This window comes from Astatotilapia calliptera, chromosome 4 (genome assembly GCF_900246225.1).
Source record: "Astatotilapia calliptera chromosome 4, fAstCal1.2, whole genome shotgun sequence".
In the NCBI taxonomy this organism is placed as follows: domain Eukaryota; kingdom Metazoa; phylum Chordata; class Actinopteri; order Cichliformes; family Cichlidae; genus Astatotilapia; species Astatotilapia calliptera.
Window position 1 is genome coordinate 23,214,999 of NC_039305.1, and position 16,607 is coordinate 23,231,605.

The following is a 16,607-nucleotide window of genomic DNA, read 5'->3' on the forward strand; positions in this document are numbered from 1 at the left end:
ATCACTTGGAGTATATGTATATAAACACACACATATATATATGTATCTCCTCAAACACAAACCACAAACTGCATCAAGTGTCCTCTTGAAAGTCAAATCCAGGGGGCAAAAATGATTTTCATTTTAAGTCAGGGCCTATGAGAAGACAAGAAAATATAAAGAGAAGCAAAGTGGGCTACAATGGAAGAACTAATGGATCCATAGTTTTTGAATACGTGGTGATAACCTACCAATCACAAATAGTGACATCCTGATTTGGAGCCACTTCTAACAGGACTTGTGTTTAGCATTGACTTAATTATGCAATCTGCATTGATCCAAAGTAAAATATCGTAACTCTGGGTCACAGAGACACGGGTCACCGCAACACGCCAGTTTTCTGTTTGCGCCGCAGTGACCGCATGACAGCAAACAAACACACAAATGCAGTCTTACTGGGTAAGATCAGGACCAGAAAATTACTACTAAATTCTTTCTAGTCCACACATGCAGGGGAGTGGAACGGAGCGAGAGTGGGAAGAAAAAAGGTCTTGACAGGAAAGAGATGTAAGTCTCCAGTCTGCTGCTCCACATAAAGAAGCAGCAAATTGATCAATAATATATTGATTTTCTTAGTGAACTTTTCTTTCTTTGAGAATTTTATGCAAATGATTGCCTGGTAGCTTCATGCTTAACTACTGCTGTGTGAACGCATGCACGCATGTCTCTCTCAACCTGTTTTCCTTTTCAATCACACAATGCAGTAAGAGCTGTGCATTAAGGACTGTTGGTGACAATAAGTAGGATGAATAGCTGGCCTCACAAAAGCTGTGTTTAGGGTTTGCTGGGATTTTTAAAGATTTACTGTGTGTAAAATGTGCTTCACACCCTTTTCCTTAATATCACAATTATTTCAATTATGTTTAAACTTAGAAGACCCAAGCAGATGTCTAACAGCATCTTGATGACTGTGACTGTGCTCGTGAATTTTTCAAAGTTCAGTATTATTCTGGTAGTATCAACACGAACAGAAAAAAAGAACAAACTTAGTAAATACTTTTGGTTTCTACATTTTATATGACTTACAGTCACTAACTGCTTTGTTAGGTACACCTGTTTCAGCTGCTTGGAAATGCAACCAATCACATGGCAGCAACTCAGCACATTTAGGCATGTAGACACGGTCAAGACAACCTGCTGGAGTTCTGACTGAGCATCAGAATGGGGGAGAAAGGTCATTTAAGTAACTTTGAACGTGGCATGTTTGTTGGTGTCAGACAGGAAGGTCTGAGTATTTCAGAAACTGCTGTGTACTGGGATTTACCTACATGACCATCTGTCGTGTTTACAAATTATGGTCTAAAAAACTGAAAATATTCATTGAATGGATGGTGGGGTCAGAATTTGATATTAACAGCATGAAATCATGGATCCATCCTGCCTTCTACCAATGGTTCAGGGTGGTGGTGGTGTAATGGTTTTGGAAGACATTTTGTTGGCACACTTAGAGCTCCTTCACACCAGCTGAGCATAGTTTAAATCTCACAGCCTACCTCAGTGTTGTTGCTGACCATGTCCATCCTTTTATAAGTACAGTTTACTCATCTTCTGTTGGCTGCTTCCAGCAGGATAACACACCATATCTCATATCCTTTCAAACTGGTTTCTTGGCCATGGCATTGAGTTCACTGTACTCAAGTGGCCTCCACAGTCACCAGATCTCAATCTAATAGAGAACCTTTGGGATTTGGTGAAACTGGAGATTACGATCTGCAGCATCTCTGTGATTCTGCCATGTTAATATGGACCAAAATCTCTGAGTAGTGTTTCCAGCATCTTGTTGAAATGAAGAGTTAAAGTAGTTCTGAATGCAAAAGGAGACTCAACCCGTTACCTAATATAGTGTCCAGTGAGTGTATTTGTCTTTTACTTTACTCTTATACTGCATAAATATATGAATCTACCACAAATGAAGCAAGTATCATGTTTAATATGAAAGAAGCAAAAGTCATAAATAAAGCATGTTGAAACCTTTTACAATTCGAGACATTATGATTATAATTCTTTTATTTTCTTTAAATGTCCATGTGCAGTGTATCGGATCATGATGCTGTAAAAACATTTACTACACTTTGAATGGTGTCAGTTTGCCATATTTGGAAGCAACCACGCAGACGTTCAGTGAGCTTAATGACTTTTAACGCGGCTCTCATATTAAGCACTGACAGCAGATGGTTAGAGGAACTATCACATTTTCCCAATTCCGCTGGGATTTTACCATCCTCGTGGCTCCAAAATGACAGATTTTAATGAAGATGATGATCACCCAACTTTCCCTCTTGCTACACGGACCACAAGGCTGTCATTTTGTTTTGAGTTGTAAATCTCATACCTACCAAACAAAGCAGCACACAGATGTTGCAAGCACTGGCAGTTTGCCTAGTCCAGCTGCATTACAGCATGTTACCATGAAATCTGGTATATGGCAGGTCTGTTTTTACAAGTAAGCATGAAATACATGCTGCTGTTTATCTGGGTGTCTGTGTATTATGCAATATGTAGGAAATATTTTATCATGTGCAAGTCTGAAATGCTGACAGGCCTCCTTGGTCTGTTTTATCCTTTTATCTTCCAGCATGGTTAGACGGAACCTGGGTCAGTCCACTCGCTCCATCTATCTGGGACTGGCTTGTCTGTCCCTCAGTCTCCATGTCCTTCTGGCATTTTTTTGCCTTTCAGTCCTCCAGACTGCCTGTGTTTTTCCCACTTCTTCCTCTTCCTCCTCCATTCCCAGAACAGATACTCAACATCACGAGTCTGTCTCCCAGTCTCCTGCTTCTGATGCTGCCTCCTCAAACAAACTGCAGAGGCGCCCCCATGATGAAGTGCGTCACAAACCGACTGCAAACATGTTACACCATAAAGTCCGAGGCTCATTAAATGAGGTCGCTGAGAAGTCAAAGAAACTGATTGGAGTTGGAAAAATAATTCAGAAAGTCGATGGTCCTTCTAAGCTTGGGGCACTGTTCAAGCATCCGCTTTACAATCTGCCACAGCCAGAGCTGCAGCAAGATGATTGGCTAATGAGGCTGAAAACAGAAGAAGATGCAAAGGATACAGAAAGTCACGAAGAAGAGAACGAAGACATCTTCCCTGATGATAGTGAGTGGTGAGTAAAAAAGATGTCAAAAGCACTTTAATAACATAGAAACATGAAGGGCTTTGAAAATAACCTGCCCTACGTTCTGCATCATTGTGAAGCTCCCCTAGAATAATTAACACTGGTTTCTAAAAGATTAGCTCTTCTTTAAGCTGCCCTAATTACAGTAGCCCGCTTTTCATTTGGTAACATTCAAAGGTTACTTTACTTTACTTTCTTTACTGATGTAGCTATGAAATATTAGTCCCATCCAGCAGACCTTTATGCTCACCAGCTAGCGACACCGTGCATGTCTTTAGTGTAAAATGACGATTTGATAGTAAATTAGATTTTTGTAGATCTGTAAATTTTGTAAACTAAATTAAAAAACAATATTCTGTTTTTCTAGCTAGATAGTCAAAACTAAACTGCTAATACAAACTGATTAAAAGTAAACAATTAATGTTTTAAAATCATGTGAAATAGAAAGTACATTTTCTTTCAGTTCTAAGGTTTTACACACAGGACACCATAAAAATAATCTGGTTCTTAGTGAGCTTAAAATGCAGTAAATACAACCTCAAACACCATGCCACATATGACACCATGTCATTATTTTTTAACAAAAAAATTAATTTACACTTGCTGCTACTTTAAGAATTAAGAGGGTAAATAGCAGCCCGGTGCTGCTACTTATCCTCTACCATCAAATGCATTTTATTAACTGGTCATCAGCAAGTTGAGGCGCCTCTATAAATGCAGAGGTTTGCAGGTCTGACGCAAAACATCAATGTAGGAAAGGTTGTAATGCTGGGTACTTCCAACCACTTTGCTGTCCATTATTCTACAGCGAGAAAGATTATTCACAAGTGGAAAACATTCAAAACAATCTTGTTAATTGACAAACGTCTTGACAATATAAGCCTCTACAAGCATCAGTTAGCTATTAAATGTTAAAGGTCATGATGAGAAAAAGAGTGAACAAGAATATCTTCTTTGAAAGGATTACCATGCAGCACAGCTTAGGTTTGCAAAGTTATAGCTGAACTAACTGCAAGACTTCTGGAACAACATCCTTTGGACAGACACAAGAGGAGATGTTTGGCTATAATGCACAACGCCATGTTTGGAGAAGACCAAACACAACATATCAGCATAAACTCCTCATACCAACTGTCAAGCATGGTGATGGAGGGGTGATAATTCTGGGCTTGTTTTGCAGTCTGTTTTGATCATGAACCCTTCTGTATACCAAAGTATTCAAGAGTCAAACATCAGGTTATCTGTCCAACAGCTAAAGCTTGGCTAAAACTGGGTCATGCAACAGGACAATGATCCCAAGCACAAATTACTTAAAGTTATTACAGCTGAAGGTGATTCTCGAGGCTGTTAATGAATAATCACATGGTTTAATGCAGGGGTGTCAAACTCAAATACACAGTGGGCCAAAATTCAAAACTGGAACAAAGTCACGGGCTAACATTAATATTTATTGGAAAAAAAATCTTCCTCTAGATATAAGAATGAATCTTTTCTTATGGACTCAAACAAGTTTTGCTGAAAAACTGAATATGGAACAAGCAAAGCTTAATACTAAACAATATATATATTAGCTGTATAATACCAGTAGGCCAGCTCTAATAATAATTTGGTATGGCTTCGCGGGCCAAATGTAATTAGGCTGCGGGCCAAATTTGGCCCGCGGGCCAGAGTTTGACACCTATGGTGTGTCGCATGATGTTGTTGTTAATGTCAAGTTTAAATAGTTGTAGAACCTGGTAAGGAATTCATGTTTATTCAATAAATCCTGATATGTAAAACCTTAGAATTGAAAGAGGATGTACTTTTCTATTTCACATGATTTTGTTCTATAAGCATGTTAGCATACCGTGGGTATATAGTTTCACTCTGCCACAGAAACATGACTGTCTTTAAATTGGAATAGACTATACAACAAATTACTTTTGAAACACACTTTCATGCTTAGAAATAACTATTAAAGGAATGCAGCATCCCATTATTTCCTCGCCATGAGGCTTGTGTCACTTCATGCTGCCAAATGAATATTATGCAATGGAAGCTCTTTTTTTTTATATCACTGTGTTGCTCAACTTTCCACAGAATTGGTGTGTTTAGACTTTTAACTTATTTTAAAACTGCAGTTTGTTTCATATCTGAATTTCTGTTCATGACTAAACAGTTCTGCAGGTGTTATAGTATTATGTCTACATACTCTCCTGAAGGCAAAGCAACAGTCACGAGGAAGGCTATGACAAAGTCACATGGACAACTGATGTGGAGACCCACCCTCCCTGGCTGCGGTTCCACCTGGGCATCTCTCGCTGGGAGCTGTACAACAGGAAAGACCCCAACCTAGCTCAGCTGACTCACTATTTGGCAACACAGCATATCCTTGGCTCAGGTGAGCACATAAGGGAGGCAGGCAGGGTTAAAAGGCCAAAGAGACTGGAAGGAAAGAACAAGGCCTGGGAAATGTGCCAGAAAGATCAGAGGAAGGGGGGCAGGTACAATTTTCTTAATGAACCTCCTTTTTATCTTGCTACTCCCACAAACTACATCCTGAAATGAGACTTAGGTTGTTTTGCAATGCCACGATGAGGACAGTCAATTAGGAAACCTGCTCAGGCCATAGTCTTTCATAAATATTCTGCCAAAACATCCGTCTGTAATCTGTACTGCTTTTAGGGTGACCAAAAGAGGGACTTCTAAGGACTGCATAGTTTGATACAGCAAGTTTTCTTTACTTAAAAAATGAGCTTTTCATTACCTTGCGTTTTGAACTTGTGGTAAATTCTTCTTTATGTTCATTTGGATTCCTCTTAGCAGCTACAAAGTCACAACCCTGCTGCTTTCTCATTTTAACTGATCCGTTATTACAAACAAGCTCATCTGTAAGAGAGCCGTAGGCAAGACTGAGTATTCACTGAGTGAATAGAATAAAGTGTGCCAAAGCTCATATTTACAGCAGTGAGCATTGTCTTTGGGGAAACAAGACACATATATGGGATGATAAAGGCACAAACTGATGTATGCAAATAAAACGACAAAACACATTTAGAGAGAATGAAAGCGCAAACCCAGGAGGATTAGGTATACTGTTATATAACTCACAACTCCTTGTGGACACAAAGTGAGAGGATGAGGAAGGTGGATGTGTGAAGGTATATAGATTTCTTACAGCCCCCAGAAGAACTGCATACATGCTCTGGAACAAACAAACTATGGAATAACATGCAAGTAGAATTAAAAACAGAAGGCCAGTGTATAGAAGCTATTCAGATATTCAGACATCTCAACCTGTCAGTATAGGTTTCCTATACACCACAGATTATGGTCAAAAGTTTATACCCAATCAACATGACCATAAACGTCATGGTAATTTGGGGTTTTTAACGACTTCTTTCAACTATTCTTTTTCCAGGGTCTAATATTTGTACAGCATACATCTTTAATAACTTTAAAAAACAAGAATTTGAATTTAATTAGGATTTCAAATATAAAATTATACATGCAGTACAGGCTCGGAGTTGTGTATACACCCTCACTGTTTGGTTAAATGTCCCTTCCTGACTTGCACCTCAACCAGAAGCTTTTGTCAGTGATCAACAAACTTCTGGCATAAATCTGGCTGGATATTTGACCACTTTCTCAGCAGGATTGGTGGAGGTGGTTTCATTTAAATTGGTTGGTTTCCTGGCATGGACCAGGCTTTTAAACATAGTCCACAAATTTTCAATAGAGTTGAGATCAGGGCTTTAAGAAAGCCATTCCATGTGTGTTTGGGATCACTGTCATGTTGGAACACCCAGTTGTGTCCAAGTTTCAACCATCAGACGTTGATTTAAGTTGAAGCTGAAGATTTTGGAGGTAGTCCTTCATGATTCTGTCCACTAAAATGCCCCAAAGCTTGATGCTACCACCACCATGCTTGATAATTGCTACAGTGGCCTTATGTTTGAAAGCCTCAAATTTACTCCTCCAAACACACCTCTTTTACAGCCAAGTAATCGACTATTTCTTGAGATGATAAAACTGGACAATTTCCAAACAGCTTTGCCATTGTCTTAGTAAGGACTCATACATGACTACAAAAACTAATTTAGGGAAATCTTTTTTCTGTTTTGTGTGTCTGAAAGTAAAATAAATCACTGAATATATCAGATTTATAAGCCACCACATATTGGTCTTAGTATCAGTCTTGAAAATCCTTTATCGATATAACTGTGGTTTCCCTGTTGATGCTTCGTGTATTTTCTTTTCAATTTCACTTGCTGTTTATTGGCTTTAGACATCAAACCCAAAACAGATAATGGATTAAAACCTTTTTCATATCATTAGCGGGGTATACACTGCATGCTGAAAAATGATGCTAAAAAGGGACTAGCATGTTCAAATATGAAACCAAGCATCATTAAACTTGGGAGGGACCAACCGGATCTTTGTGTGTGTGTGGCTGTATGATGCACCGCCTCACATATAGCAAAATGCACTGTGGATTACTGTCTTAATTTTATTACAAACGAGAAGCAGAATTGAGATACAGTATGTAGATATTCAGACATTCATAAAAACAAAACAGCAAACTGTGCAGCTCACATGTACATGAGAGACATAGACTGTTATATTCTCTCGCATGCTTCTCCATAAATGTAACTGCAGGCATTCAGACTTGTGCCACTTTAAAAGAGATGTTTTTAGATCCTACCTACTATTAATATCTGTTGAGAAACTCTTAGATAAATGGAAAGGGTGCATAACCGAACAAGGCTATAAAATCACATGCAAGCTGGCCCACCACTATGCACAAGTGCCTACATAAAGACTGGATGTACATGTACTATCCATAAGCAAAAAATATAAGCATAAAATATTCATGCACCTTCCTTTGCATCAACATATGCTTATGTCTACATGTTCATTTTGTGGTTGGTTCTCTTAGACAGGCAAACCCATGCTCAGCATGCTGCAGAATGAATAATGCATTGAGATTTGTGTTATATGGTGCAGATTAAGCACTAATCTCGGCTACAGGCTAATTTTCTCACTGTGTCATCCCTTTTCCCCCACATTTAGCTCTCATTCCTGCATGTACCTATATCTTGTGTAAATTTGGGTACATATTCAGAATCAGAAATACGAATTATGGATCAAAATGTGGCACAGCTTGGTTTATATTAACAATTTCTTTCTATTCATTTACAGGATTTGCTCACAGAGCCGTGGTCTGCAGCAAATAAAAGCTGTTTCTTTTTCTGAAACCTTGATTTGAACTAGTTCACTTGAAAGAGAATAAACACATGCTTCACATTGCCCAGTTGTCTGAAGTGTGGATAAAGTGGGTCAGGTTTGATGGGATGAAAGAATGGGGGAGAAAAAAAAATCTAAACCGTCCGATGCAGACCTCTGTGAAGGTAAAACGGGGTGACGTTACTGGCAAAGCATGTAAATGATACTCTAATCTGCTTGTTTAGAAGCAGCAGGGAATATTTTAAGGTATCATAAATATGCAAAGGCTTTACAAGAATAACATAAGCATTAGTATTAAAAATAATGATGCATAATATTGGGCCTCAGCACTAAGATAAATCGATTTTATACATGTTTTGTTGGAGTAATGCTCAAAATGGAGGTGGCAGTTGGTGCTCTGACTATAAAACAGGCCACCATGTGGAGGAACTGATGTAATGCACTGCAGTGAATCTAAATTGTATGCATCTCTGTGATGCGTTTCTTATCAGTGGCTGATCAATATGATAAAGAGTGCTTGTGTAAGCAATGATGTGCCTTTGTATTATTGCTGTGCTCCCGATATCTACCCTCTTTGTATCTTTTAGTTCAAAAGAAAGGAGGCACCCAACTGAAACTGCTCATATCGTTCCCAAATTATGGACAAGCTCTGCTCAAACCCATGAAGTAAGACACCGGTGCAATGCAGCGATCTGAGAAACATTCATCCTGTTGTGTTTTGTGATGCTGACTAGTAAATGACAAGATGCGCTTACAGCAGCATGTTTATGTGCTCGCTTTTGTTTGTTGCACAGGCAAACCAGACATGCAGAGACTGATGTAAACCTCTTTTACTTCTCTGACTTTGAAAGACACAACGCCGAGATCGCTGCCTTTCACCTTGACAGGTACGCGTCATTACACATCCGATCGGCAGGTAGCAGGCGTCCTTGAGGGCAGGCGCACAACAGGTGACACTTCAGGCACTTGAGTATTTTGTTCATGAAGATGTCGCAGAGTGTAGAAGTGTGAAAAGGTTTTAATAGCAGTCAGTGGTAGCTGAAGAATAAAACCTGACCAAGTGTTTCATTCTTGCACTTTGCTGGATAAGTAAAGAGAAAAAGCTGCACTTCTTCTGTGGTTACTAACCCCGCTGTCGTGCCCTTGAGCAAGGTCTTGATCCTGGTGTACATGTGGAGTTTCCAGGAGGTCAGAGGATCGTAGCACTGGGCAGCTTTCTGGTGTGACAGTGCAATGCGTGAATATGATGATGGTGTTCCAGTAAACAGGACGTTAATGCTGCACACAAATAAAGATTAAAAAAAGAAAACACTTCCTGTGCTCTTGTTGACACATTGTGTTCCCTTTTTAAATGTATTTTCTTTGTACTCGCTCCATCTCTTCATCTCGCTCTGTATCTTCCTCCTTCTCAGATTGCTGGGCTTTAACAGAATCCCTCCAGTGGTTGGACGGCTCATCAATGTTACCACAGAGATCAAAGAGATTACCACCGACCGCAGGCTGTCTAAGACCTTCTTCACTTCCCCTGGTATGTGTGCAGGTGCATGTGGGTAAGTGTTGGCTCACGCCAGCACTCAGTTTATTTAACAAAAACGAACTATTGGACTGAATTCTGCTAAAATCTTTATTTTTAATATATGGCTGTCTCTCTAGCTGGGAACGTGTGTTTCTATGGGCAGTGTGAATACTACTGCTCAGTGGAGCACCCGGTGTGCGGTCAGCCACATATGCTGGAGGTTTCCCTGGCTACCATGCTGCCTGACCTCACCATTGCCCCTCGCAGGTCCTGGAGGTCCCCATGGAGGCGATCTTACAGCCGCACCAAGCTTGCACAGTGGGTTCACTGATCATACCTCAGTCTGACTAACATACAGAATGTAGTTTAATACAACTGAACAGAGTACATGTTTAGAAACGTCCTAGCTGTGAGTGGGAAACTGCCTGAATGGAATTATATATTTAGTGATATTAGGTTAATTGGTGATTGTAAATTGTCCATAGCTGTGAATGTGAGAAAGGCTGTCTGTCTCTCTGTGGGTGTACACCACCTCTCACCTTATTGCAGCTGGGCTAGCATCCAGTCCCCCCACGACCCTGAATTGTTTAAATGGGGATGGATGGATGGACTGATGACATTATATTGAGTGGCCTGTTTTGAAACAAGACTTTTAGGAGTCTAGGAGTTTCGTTGGATGTCGTCTGTTAATGGTTTTTCTTTTTAAAGGTAAAAATATTGGAATGCTTTGTTAATGAGTCACTTCTAATGATCACAGTGTCGTTCTTTTAAACAATCTGAACCCCAGCTCAATAGAAGGATGATTACTAACCCTGTAGTAATATTGCTTACAATCTAATACAGCCAGTACAAGATAATAGAAACAGTTCCTGCGTGTATTTTAGGTATTAGTAAAATACTGTCTATTAAGCAGCTCTGATGGAACTTTTGATAAGTGTGTGCATAGAGTGTAAATAAAGATCTAGATTTAGACCAGGGGTGTGAAACATAAGGCCCTTGGGCCAGAACTGGCCCTGCAAACATTTTGGACTTTTAATGGTATTTTCATAAATTTTATAGCTTGTCCTGCTGATAAACATCTCATACTACAAAAATAATGTAACAGATAAAAAAGTTAAGAAACATGAGAAGAAAGTTACTGTTTTTTCACTATTGCTATAGAATTTTTTTTCCCAATGTAACCACATTAAAAAACAAAAATAAAAGTAAAAAAAAAAATTGACATTTTCTGTTAATTAACAAATCTGTCCACTTTATAATTACAGGACAGTCTGGCCGATTAGTTACCAGAATGTTGTTGAATTTTACACTTTTTTTTTTTTTTTTACAATTTCGGCCCAAAGAGTTGTGCTGACTTGTTTCTTTCATTAACGGCAGCAGCAGCATTTCTTTATCACGTAGAAATACTGAGACATTGCACTTCTTTTTCTTATATTGAGATGTCTCAGGGATTAAATGTGCAGTTAAGCTACTTTGCACTGGGGAGTTTCACTGGTCCAGCTTACTTAAGATCAAAGTGGGCTGTATGTGGCCCATGATGTTAAACGAGTTTGACGTTCCTGGTCTAAAGCGTTTAGAGAATCGTGGGTGTTTGCCGCCCTCTAGTGGTATCTGTAAAGACTTGCAAGATGTAAACAATCTTAAAACAAATAGGCACTATATCCAGAATCTGCATTCTTTTTAATGATAAAGTTTTGAATTCAAACATCTGAGTTAACCTAAACAACAAAATGAGGTGACAGCAAAGGTGAACTGCACTAACTCGAACCCCAAAAGCAGAAAAATGTGAAGGGAAGCAATAAAAACTGTTAACAGGGAGGCCATGATCTGTTTTCCTTTGTCTGTCTGAGTGTCTCTGTTCTTTTGTTCCCAGGTGGGAAAAAGACCCAGCTTACTGTGATACAGTGAAGCAGACACCTCCTTACAATCAAGGAACCAGACTGGTGGATCTCATAGATATGGCTGTCCTGGACTTCCTCATGAGTCAGTTAGGCCCATTTGTTTGTTGGTTGATAGGAGTCACTCATCTGTATAACGCTCCTTATTTTCTTTTTTTCCTAAGGAATTTTAACAAACTGAATCAGTAAAGTAGCAGTGTGATGCTCCCTACAGTTGCATTAAGAGCTTTTTAAAGAATATTTTTAACAGTGTCATGAACCTTAAATGATATTTGATTGTTTTCCATCTGAAGGCAACATGGACAGACATCACTATGAGACGTTTGAGCAATTTGGCAACAACACTTTTCTTCTGCACCTTGATAATGGACGGGCGTGAGTACCAAAACTTTGATCCTTCTTATCTCGTGTTACACTTGATTTCTTCCTCAGGTGTCAGGTTAGTTTTTCGTCATTAAATGTTTTTGATCCTGTTTTTTGTTTTTTTAGGTTTGGGCGTCACTCTCAAGATGAGCCATCCATTCTAGCTCCATTGCAGCAGTGTTGCAGGTAAAACAAGAAAAAAGATGTGTGCTTACTGATCTGTGCGCTGAAAAATGATGGACGGGGGGACAGGTGTAAGAAAAGAGTCAGTGTCAAGTTTTCAAATGTGTATAAACCCACAAGGTGTGATAGAAATTCTCAACTCTAGCGAAGAAGTGCATCAAATTAGTAACATTTCTGCATTAAGATATCTAAAAACAACTAAGCTAATGCCACTTGTTGCCTGATGGATTTATATTATCCTCACATCACACCATTCTCATGATCTCGATACCTCAGAAACAGCTTGAGCGACTATTTTCAAATTTAAGATGACATGATTGGATTTTGGTCCCCAAAGGTAAAGTTATTATGAGTCAACCTCTCATACGTCAAATTCTCATCAATCTAATATGTCCTTTACGCCTCAGCTTAAGGAAATTCTTCAAGCCTGTAACGTCACAAAATGTGCCTCATGAATGTTTAATAGAAGAAGATGACAATGCAGAGGTCAAAGGTCACTTTGGCATGATGAGATTATGCTAAAACGTATTTTCTGGCCACAAGATATCATGCAGTGGAAGAGTATTGTGTAATGAAACTACGGGCTGTTAATGTTGGAGACCCACCTTGAAATGAAAGCAGGTGTACAGCACTCAGAGGCTGCGAGCTTAAAGCAGCAGCTTCTGTTTCTGAGGCTTTGTCTGCTGTTATGGCTGTGACTTTAGCTGCCAAACATACGTACACCCTATATTTGTATTAAATTCCTACAAGGCCTTTAAGATGTGATATTCATGGTAAAATCTCATAGTTGTTTATGGCATTTCCCAAGCTGTTTTATACAGAAATACTACAACAACATTCAAAAAACTCATAAAGGAATTTTAATGTGATTGCTTTGACCACAGTAATAATGTTAGCTGCTGTAGCTCTATGGGTAATCAAGCTATTAAATGGTAAGTGGGCAATTAACATTACATTAGCAAGTGTTCATTTTATCTAGTTTGTTAGAATACATTTACATAATCTCAGTGTAACACGGCTAAAAGGTTAAAACAACATATTGTTTGGGAACAGGATTTGTACCTGAGTCAGCAGAGGTGTAAATAATATTACATGATCCCACAACATAGCATCAAACTACTTCTTTTATTAATAAATTATCAAAAGACGACCAAAGGTGGAAACGATATGGTGCATATGGTTAAAAGATTTTAAAATTACATGCTTTAGTTTAAATATATTTCTTTCCCAGTTTCTTTTTTCCTTTTCCAAAATCTTCTCGATCCCCTTACACGACTTATCTCCGCAGGATCCGTCGCTCCACCTTCCTCCGCTTGCGTCTGCTGTCTCTTCCTGATTTCCGACTGAGCGACATCATGCGGGAATCGCTGACTCAGGATCCTTTGTCACGAGTGGCCCCTCTCCTCTCAGAACCACATCTGTCCGCGTTGGACCGGCGCCTTGCAAAAGTTCTGCAAGTAGTGCAGACGTGTCAGGAAAAGCATGATGACGTCATTTACAATGACATAGAGGGACACGATCAAGGACCACGATCAGCTGTTACAGCCTGACTGAATATAGAAAAACATTCAATTACACCTGACATATAGATTATTGTCCCACTGTTACCTTACCAATACTCTTTTTCATATTTTTGACAAACTACAACAAAACATCAAACCAACAAACATATGCAAAAATACAAATACACAAATCAAAATGTTCAAATTTACATGAAAAAAACAAAACAAAACATGCAGCAAACTACACACTTGATGTTTACTTAAAGTTTGTTTTTTTTTAATATCTATGTCTTTTACAAAGTTTTAAATAAAGGAGTCCTCAAACCATCTCATTGTAGACATTATTCATTCTTTAAGGTCTGACACCATTTTTCTTCTCCAGCGTACAACTTTCTATCCAATGGGGTGTTTTCCCCTCCCAAAACAATGCTTAAGTAATGAGGAATAATAATGTTTGCTTATTTTTATTACACGCAATTAAGTTTTTCTGGATATAAGAACCAATAACTTTGGAGTTCTATGGAATTTCTTTTGAAATCATTTTCTAGCATCGCTGTGATCTCTTCATTGCTCTGCACTCTCAAACATAATGAAACTGCTCCTTTAGCCTCTGTGCATTTAGTGCACATGTCAGTTATATTTTTATTTTAACCGTTTGGTGTTAAAAGTGTTTGCATAGCCGAATATTAATATTAGGCCTGTATTCTATGGTTGAGTGTACGTTACAGCTGATCTCTAAATCTCTGTTTAGATTATTAATGTCATATTTTTCATCAAATTATTTATTTCAACTTTGCAAATGAGTTAGATTGAATATTACAGACACATGTGCAATGTCGCTCAAGAGGAACACACTATAGACTATAGCATAATTAGTATCTCATCTATTTTCTTGTTATGACATCAACATAAAAAGTAAATGACCTGCACATACGGATATTTGTATGTTTGCTTTGGGCGACACAATAAGTGAGTCTGGGAAGGTATGCAGTGGTTCGCATGTAGGTGTTTATGAAGACAATGACAAAAGGTGACAACATGGAGAGGTGTGACAGAGAGTTTATCATGAGGTACAAGAGCAGATGGTCGACACTCTAGGGAACAAACACCAGACATATAAATTAAAACCCCTAAAAAGCATCAGTATGAAAGAGGACATGTATTCTTAATCAAAACGCCAACCACACCGTGAAAAAATCCATCCATCCATTCGCTTCCGCTTCCCATTTTCAGGGTCGCGGGAGCCTATCCCAGCTGTCATAGGGCAAGAGGCAGGGTACACCCTGGACAGGTCACCAGTCTGTCGCAGGGCCAACACACAGGGACAGACAACCATTCGCACTCACATTCACTCGCACATTCACACCTAGTGACAAGGTCCTGTCACATCAACACCCTGGTTAAGAAAGCCCGTCAGCGTCTCTTCTTCCTCAGAAGACTTAGAGACTTCCATCTGCCACTGAAGGTGCTCAAGAACTTCTACTCCTGCACCATCGAGAGCGTCCTGACGGCAAACATCTGCACCTGGTTTGGGAACAGCACCAAGCAGGACAGACGAGATCTGCAAAGGGTGGTGCGCTCGGCCGAACGCATCATTCAATCAGAGCTCCCTGACCTGCTGTCCATCTACACCAAGCGGTGCAAGTCCAAAGCTAGGAAGATTATGATGGACCTCTCCCATCGCAACAATGGACTCGTCTCACTGTTGGCCAAAACAGAGAGAATGAGGAGGAGCTTCTTCCCCCAGGCTATTCGGGGCCTGAACCAGGTGTAGGACTGGACTCTACCAACACGTCACTATAAGACTGGACTCTCACACACGTCACCACACGCACCACCACACATTTCCTATAATCCTATAATTCCTATAATTTATAATCCTTATCTTTATAATCTCTTCTGCTATTTGCACATTCTTTACTGTAAATTCCTAAGTTAATTTGTACATTTTTTTAGTAAACTGTAAATTGTAAATATTGTAAAACTTTTCTTCTGTCATTTAATGGTCGGGCATTGTACAGCTACAAGCATTTCACCCCCATGTCATACTGTGTATGGTTGTGTGACAAATAAAATTTGAATTTGGATTATCCAATTAACCTATCCCCACAAGTTGCATGTCTTTGGACAGTGGGAGGAAGCCGGAGTACCCGGAGGGAACCCACGCAAACACGGGGAGAACATGCAAACTCCACACAGAAAGACCCCGGCCTGATGGTGGAATTGAACTCAGGACCTTCTTGTTCTTGCTGTGCGGCAACAGTGCTAACCACTGTGCCACCAGGCTGTGAAAAAATAAAAACATTAATTCAATCAGTGCCTGCTATTGATAAGCTGGCGTTTATCTCATTAGGCAGAAATATTTACAAAACTAAAAGACTTGAATTACTTCATAAACAAATAGAGCTGAGTGCTGTGGTCATGCTGTGGTTAGCTTTGTCCAAGCACTGTGAAAACCTGTTCCTATATCTCCAAAGGGATTATCAACCAGCTTGTACTCGTTTTCTCGTGTTGACTCACTTGACAAAAAAACAAAACAAAACAAAACAAAAAACGTTATTCTTTGAAGTGCTTGTGTATCAATAATCACAAAAACTACAGTTATACATGCAGGAATTATTTTCATATACAAATACAAACCAACTATGAAATTATTGATTTATTTTATGTTGTTGTTACTGGAAAAGAAAAAATGTGACATATCTCTATGACGTTATACTCATTTCTGTCTCCCTGCTGAAATAATGCCCCAAGCGGGA

The 16,607-nt window shown here is 39.2% G+C and overlaps 1 protein-coding gene across 1 annotated transcript; it reads left to right on the forward strand.

Annotated features, from left to right (window-relative positions):
- Nucleotides 1-463: 463 nt before the first annotated feature.
- On the forward strand, nt 464-14,016 carry LOC113021114 (extracellular serine/threonine protein kinase FAM20C-like). Its single transcript, XM_026165567.1, has 11 exons — nt 464-546; nt 2,615-3,148; nt 5,362-5,540; nt 8,974-9,052; nt 9,181-9,273; nt 9,799-9,914; nt 10,040-10,220; nt 11,776-11,885; nt 12,094-12,175; nt 12,290-12,349; nt 13,635-14,016. The coding sequence occupies exons 2-11, from the start codon at nt 2,616-2,618 to the stop codon at nt 13,894-13,896; spliced, it is 1,695 nt and encodes a 564-aa protein (XP_026021352.1). The 5' UTR covers nt 464-546; nt 2,615; the 3' UTR covers nt 13,897-14,016.
- Nucleotides 14,017-16,607: the final 2,591 nt, after the last annotated feature.